The following is a 7,500-nucleotide window of genomic DNA, read 5'->3' on the forward strand; positions in this document are numbered from 1 at the left end:
TATAAAAGTGTCGTTTTTAGTTTGGGAGGAAAGGGTCCCCCGTTGCCCCCCCCTGTTGGCACTACCCCCCCCCCCCCCCCCCCTATATGCCAAAAATAAATATACAGGTTTAATTTTTTTTATACAAAGTCTAAACAGCCACAGATATGTTTGACAGACAGCGATGCTAAAGCCTCTCAGGAGGAGCCACTGTGCTGTGTCAGCATGCTCCACAGTCAGTGTGTCTACATGGGGCTCAGGAAGCCTGCAGGCCTGATGAGCTCACTGCATTAATGAAGTCTGTCCACATCCAGGAGAGGAGAGGAGAGGAGAGGAGGAGGCTTCCTCTGGCGCCGTTTTTTTTGTGTTTTTGTTTTAAATTGCACAACCATTGTCTCTTTCTCGCCCTCCCTCTCTCTCCCTCTCATACGTGAGAGTCGACACACACACACACACACACACACACACACACACACACACACACACACACACACACACACACACACACACACACACACACACACACACACACACACACACACACACACACACACACACACACACACACACCCCTTCTTCAGACTCTCTCTCTACGCGGTCTTGGGCATGGCGAAGTCCCAGGCCGTGTCCTGGGCACACTTCCACATGGCGCGCACCAGCCGCGTGAAGCCCATGTCCTTGGGTTTCTCCAGGCCGCGCATCAGACGCTGCTTCATGATGGCTATGAACTCCTTATTGCTCAGCTCTCCATTCCCTGAGGGGAAGAGAGAGAGAGGGGAGGAGAGAGAGGAGTGAGGAGAGAGAGGTGAGAGAGAGAGAGAGGTGAGAGAGAGGTGAGAGAGAGAGAGAGGGGAGAGAGAGAGGGAGAGAGAGGAGTGAGGAGAGAGAGGTGAGAGAGAGAGAGAGGGGAGAGAGAGAGGGGAGAGAGAGGAGAGAGAGAGAGAGGTGAGAGAGAGAGAGAGGGGAGAGAGAGAGGGGGGGAGAGAGAGAGGGGAGGAGAGAGAATGAGGAGAGAGAGGAGTGAGGAGAGAGGTGAGAGAGAGAGGAGTGAGGAGAGAGGTGAGAGAGGAGAGAGGGGAGAGAGAGAGGGAGAGAGAGGAGAGGAGAGAGGGGAGGAGAGAGAGAATGAGGAGAGAGAGAATGAGGAGAGAGAGGAGTGAGGAGAGAGAGGTGAGAGAGAGAGGAGTGAGGAGAGAGAGGTGAGAGAGAGAGAGAGGGAGAGAGAGAGGGGAGAGAGAGGAGAGAGAGAGGGGAGGAGAGAGAATGAGGAGAGAGAGGTGAGAGAGAGAGGAGTGAGGAGAGAGAGGTGAGAGAGAGAGAGGTGAGAGAGAGGAGGAGTGAGGAGAGAGAGGTGAGAGAGAGAGAGAGGGGAGGGTGAGGAGAGAGAGGTGAGAGAGAGGAGAGGAGTGAGGAGAGAGAGGAGAGAGCGGTGAGAGAGAGGAGAGAGGAGTGAGGAGAGAGGGAGAGAGAGAGAGAGAGGAGAGGAGATAGAGAGAGAGTGAGGAGAGAGAGAGGAGTGAGGAAAGAGAAAGGGTGAGAGACATGCTGATGAGACGATGGCGGTAGACTAGGTAGGAGGACGAGACAGGAGGAGAAATTATTTCCTACTTAGCGACTGCATCAGTCAGTTATCACGGGGTGATGAAATGGTTGGCATGAATACACGTCTGCAGGGGGCAGGGCGTGAGAGAGAGAGAGAGAGAGAGAGTCTGCAGGGGGCAGGGCGTGAGAGAGAGAGAGAGCGAGGCGGCAGGGCTTTGGGTAGCATTAGATTTATTTTCACGGCTGCTCTCCTAGCAACTGTCCTTCTGGGAGCAGAGGCAGACGTGGGACTATGCAAGATGAACGGAGTGCAGTAATAGTAGAGGAGGCTCATTTTATTGAACATATTTGCCATATTTAGGGTCTTCGAAACGAAGACATTTTAAACTCGGAATGTCCTTTTTTATTATATTTTGGGTGCATATTGATTTACCAAACAACAAAGGTAAACTAGGCTAACGATTTAGCACATTTTGTACATCAAATTGAGAAAAGATTTTTGTTACAATATTTTGAAATTCCTGATATTTAAGCAGTTGATTGCTATTCAGCACAAGTTTGTTTCTCTAATGACGTGTGTTGAGTTGTCAGTGAGGACATCTCCTCCTATTCATTTTCCTATCGGTCTTCTCTCTTCCTAAATCCAGTCTCTTTGTCGATACTTCAAAACCAAGCCGGTTTCTAAACGGTTCCGAAATTGTCTATTGTTGTACTTTAGCCATTAGAACTCCACAAGAAAAACAAAAAAGACCTTTGCTGGGCAGGATGTTTCACTGGCTGTCCCTCAAGTTCAAGCTTTATTGTCAATACTACCATATATATATATATTTATTAGAGCTGGGCCGTTAACGCTGTTAACGGGCTAAGTTAACGCCGGACTATTATCGCACGATAATACAATTGACGCCGTTAATCTATTCTCAAAGTTGGGTCTCCTCTCCGTCTGCACGAGAAGCGAGCCGCAGCGACTCAGCGAGCCACTCACATACGGGTAGTCGGGTACTTAAGGGCGGGGCCTCTCCGTGTTGAAGCCACACAGACAGGTACTTAAGGGAGGGGCCTCTCCGTGTTGAAGCCACACAGACAGAGCTCTGCGCTCATCATGGCGGAGAGAACAAAACGAAAGTCTGGGTACACTTTACGAAAGTCGGTGCCGACAACGCACGTTGCCACAAGTGCAATAAAACATTTGCAAGTATGGGTGGCAATACAAGCAATTTGTCAAAACATCTGTTGTCAAAACATAACATTAGTCTGCAGAAATGCGCCGTTTTCGACTGCTTTGAAAGGCAGTGTTCCATCTTCATCCACTGCAGGTAAGCCAAGATAATACGGAGTTAGCTAGGCTAATAACGAATTATTACGAATAGGCTAATAAATAAAATATAATTGCTTAGCTAATTGTTTACCTACAAATATATTTGAAAGATGACAACTTTTTATAGATCGCCATTCGTCAGGCTGAGGCTGCAGCCACCATGTCCCAGCCCACCCCTCCTCCCTCTACCACCACCGGTCCCAGCCAAGTCCCTTCACCCTAGCAGCTAGGAAGATGACAGAGGATAGGGGGAAGTTGTCAAAGGACTGCACCCCTTCTCTACAGTGGAGTCAGAGGGCTTTAGGTAACAACTAATCATTCAGTGTATATCGTTTTTTTTTATTATCTTACATTTGTTGTTTATTATAAAGTCTATAATTCAGACACATTTAAAACATTGTTGCTGCTGTTGCTGAAGAAATTATATTTATTTATTATATTTATTTATAAAGTTATATAAAAGAACATTGCTGCTGCTGTTGCTGAAGAAATAATATTTATTTATAAAGTTATAAATAATAAAGCATTGTCGATAAAGTACCGAACCATTAACACAAGGACGTATATCTCTGTGTTTCGATTCCACCCCGTTGTGGACAGAGGCACGGATAAATCCGTGGCAAGTTGTTATTGCTTTTATTCCATTTTAATAACCTATTCAAGGTCGCCGAGCGGCACTGCAGATCTACCCTACTCTATGAATTCGAGAAGGTGCAATACCGGCCAGATCCTCTTAGGGGCGCTATCGCGATAATGCAGTGTTCCCTGTGGCCGAATGGTGGACTCTTTTTTTTAACTTTTTTTTTGAGTTTCCAGTAGCAGGATTCTGGATGTGTAGCATGTAGCTTGGATTACGTTTCGGATCGCAGATTTCACCATGAAATAAGGGGATTTATCATCAGCCAATGGACATATCGATCTACCAGATGGCGATCGATAACGGGGAAATGCTCGGGGACATCCCACTGGACCACGGTAAGATCTTTTTCACGGAAAGTACATCCCGATCAGGCCTTGTTTTGATAGCCATCCAGGCGTTCGGCCTAGGAGGCTAATGAGGCTAACGCGGTTATTGGTGATCAATAATCAGAAACGACGTCCCCGCCACCCCCCTTTCATGCATACATGCGTGAGGATCGTACCAATCAAAGGCAGTTTGAGTTTTAACTGGAGCGTATCTATAACCGAAATGCCATTGGATTTAACGTTATTAGCTATTAGCCCTTTATCTCGGCTTCCAGGAAATATACTAGACCAAATCCGGTATAAAGCTTATATTCAAGACGCTATAAAATGAGAACCTATTGATGAAAAGGATACCAGTGCATACATTAAAAAAAAAATCTTTTAATTAAATTATATAAATTATACTTTTTTTTATACTGTTTTTTAGTAATAACTAGAAAGTAATGGTATTTATTCAACAACAGGTGATTGATTATGATACTAATACAAATCTATACACTGAGTATGGGGCTGCAGCACTGCAGATATACCCTACTCCAACGATCCACACGGACATTACACGGTGTTGCACTCGTTACCAAGTGGCTCTGCAGATATACCCTACTCTGTCTACAAGGCTCCGTTGGAAAGGATCTGTTGTGATTTTTGTACAATAAATATTCAACATTCTCTTTTGAGACTCCGCCTCAGACTCTTATCATTTGGCACTAAAAGCTAAACATTGTCACCGATATGGCTGTCCGCAACATGTCATTAATTGTGTACGCGAGGTGGTTCAGTGACGACGCTAACGTGAGCTAGGTTAGCTAGCATGGAGCTACAGGCAGATGGAAAGACTAACTTTACTGGTGAAAATGTGATTTACGTTGGAATACTCCTTTGCCAACTTGCTGTACTTTGCTTGCAGGTCTGCAGCCATTATTGCTGGATTATGAATAGTCCCAACTTTAGCCAAGGTAACGTTAAGCTAAAACTAGCTCTTCAGCTAATGCTAACACCAGCAAGCGAACCCATCAGAGCCCGTCACACTGCTCTGTTGGGAGGATGGCATTTAAGAAAGTATCTGCTGTTAAAATGACAAACAGCATTGACACTTTAATTCACGGTCGGTTAAACACACGTTTGTTTTATAATGCTCACAGCAGACCGCAGTGTTGTTGATAAATTACGCGGGGCCGGGGGGATTTAAGTTCCGCAAAAAAAGGTTCTGCACCGTTGCAATCGTACGGTGCACAGCCCGTACTGTACCGGAGGACCACATTGACGCGGTACAGTACGTATCCGCGTACCGTTACACCCCTAACAGATAGCAATACTATAAAGTATAGATTTAGCTCTACAAACAGCCCCACGTTTGTTTACATTCCCTGGTCCTCTTGAGATTTATTAGACGCATCCCAATGGCCCAGAATGTGTTAAGCAGTATCGATAAGAGTAGTAGTATCGATAAAATCCTAACGATACCCATCCCTAGGTAGAACACATATTTTGAATGCCTTCGGCAGACTTCAAATGAGCCATTTTAATCTAGAGTAATCTAGATTAACTCCACGATTGCAGATAGATTAATCTAGATAATATCTTTTTATCTATGCCCACCTCTAATATTTATACAACAGGTAGGTCCGATCACGCATTGTGATTGGTCGAGAGCGTTCTAAACCGTGAGTATATTCATGATACACTCACGGTTAAATCACCATGAATATACCACTGCGCTGGCTTTAGAATGTTGTAGAAAGTTTCAACTTTACCCGTTAACTATAAACGAGTGGATAGATATAGAGGATGGGCCTACATCTAACGGTATTCATAAAAACAGCATTATTAGACATGCCAATCCAACGAAAGATGAGCTGGTCTCGCTGGAGAAAAGCCGCAATGAATCCTTCAACACCACCAAGTGGACGGCCTGGGCATCGAACTGGACTTTTCCGACTTTCGCTTGCATTAGACTAATACGTCATTCGTTTGCGTTGCCAAGCTTGTTGACTCCATTTGAAATTCCATAGCAATGAGACATCTTTAGGAAGAATCTTTCTACGCTAAGTTCACTGAAATCGATATAAAAGACCCTAGAATTGTCTGTATTTATCCTATATTTTTCCCGACGCAACCTGTTGTATAAAAGCAATAATACACTCGGATGCTGCGGGCGCATCACAGCCGTGGCAATATTCATGACATCCCACTGCTGCTCGTGTATAGTATATATATATATACTTATAGTATATATTCAGATTGTGTTATTGACCATATTTATTGCAACATATAAAACGGATAGGGCACACAGGCCCTCATCTGCACCTTTGATTACACTGTTTACTTGCTCATATGAGTTAATTATATTGTTTACACTGCTTATTTTTTTATCTTTACTATAATTGTATTGCCTATATTTATGTATTCTACTATTACCCGACCCATGCCTGTACCTCATGCTGCTATGTCTGAAACAAGGCAAAATGCCACCAATTGCCCGCCTCTGTCGTCGTCTGTTTCAGTGACTAGGCCAGACGTGTTCTGCTCTTCTGAAGTGCATGTTTCAGTGACGAGGCCAGACGTGTTCTGCTCTTCTGAAGTGCATGTTTCAGTGACTAGGCCAGACGTGTTCTGCTCTTCTGAAGTGCATGTTTCAGTGACTGGGCCAGACGTGTTCTGCTCTTCTGAAGTGCATGTTTCAGTGACGAGGCCAGACGTGTTCTTCTCTTCTGAAGTGCATGTTTCAGTGACTAGGCCAGACGTGTTCTGCTCTTCTGAAGTGCATGTTTCAGTGACTAGGCCAGACGTGTTCTGCTCTTCTGAAGTGCATGTTTCAGTGACTGGGCCAGACGTGTTCTGCTCTTCTGAAGTGCATGTTTCAGTGACTAGGCCAGACGTGTTCTGCTCTTCTGAAGTGCATGTTTCAGTGACGAGGCCAGACGTGTTCTGCTCTTCTGAAGTGCATGTTTCAGTGACTAGGCCAGACGTGTTCTGCTCTTCTGAAGTGCATGTTTCAGTGACTAGGCCAGACGTGTTCTGCTCTTCTGAAGTGCATGTTTCAGTGACGAGGCCAGACGTGTTCTGCTCTTCTGAAGTGTCTGTTTCAGTGACGAGGCCAGACGTGTTCTGCTCTTCTGAAGTGCATGTTTCAGTGACTGGGCCAGACGTGTTCTGCTCTTCTGAAGTGCATGTTTCAGTGACTAGGCCAGACGTGTTCTGCTCTTCTGAAGTGCATGTTTCAGTGACTAGGCCAGACGTGTTCTGCTCTTCTGAAGTGCATGTTTCAGTGACGAGGCCAGACGTGTTCTGCTCTTCTGAAGTGCATGTTTCAGTGACTAGGCCAGACGTGTTCTGCTCTTCTGAAGTGCATGTTTCAGTGACTAGGCCAGACGTGTTCTGCTCTTCTGAAGTGCATGTTTCAGTGACGAGGCCAGACGTGTTCTTCTCTTCTGAAGTGCATGTTTCAGTGACGAGGCCAGACGTGTTCTGCTCTTCTGAAGTGCATGTTTCAGTGACGAGGCCAGACGTGTTCTGCTCTTCTGAAGTGCATGTTTCAGTGACTAGGCCAGACGTGTTCTGCTCTTCTGAAGTGCATGTTTCAGTGACTAGGCCAGACGTGTTCTGCTCTTCTGAAGTGCATGTTTCAGTGACTAGGCCAGACGTGTTCTGCTCTTCTGAAGTGCATGTTTCAGTGACGAGGCCAGACGTGTTCT

The 7,500-nt window shown here is 45.5% G+C and overlaps 1 protein-coding gene across 1 annotated transcript in view; it reads right to left on the bottom strand.

Moving 5' to 3' along the window:
• Positions 1-94: 94 nt before the first annotated feature.
• Positions 95-7,500, bottom strand: part of micu1 (mitochondrial calcium uptake 1) — a 180,106-nt gene continuing 172,700 nt past the window's right edge. The window contains 1 exon segment of the mRNA XM_084321252.1: positions 95-733. Coding sequence (XP_084177378.1) covers positions 570-733 — 164 coding nt within the window. The 3' untranslated portion in view covers positions 95-569.

The sequence above is a fragment of the Notolepis coatsorum genome (genome assembly GCF_963971535.1).
Source record: "Notolepis coatsorum genome assembly, chromosome: 9".
NCBI lineage: Eukaryota > Metazoa > Chordata > Actinopteri > Aulopiformes > Paralepididae > Notolepis > Notolepis coatsorum.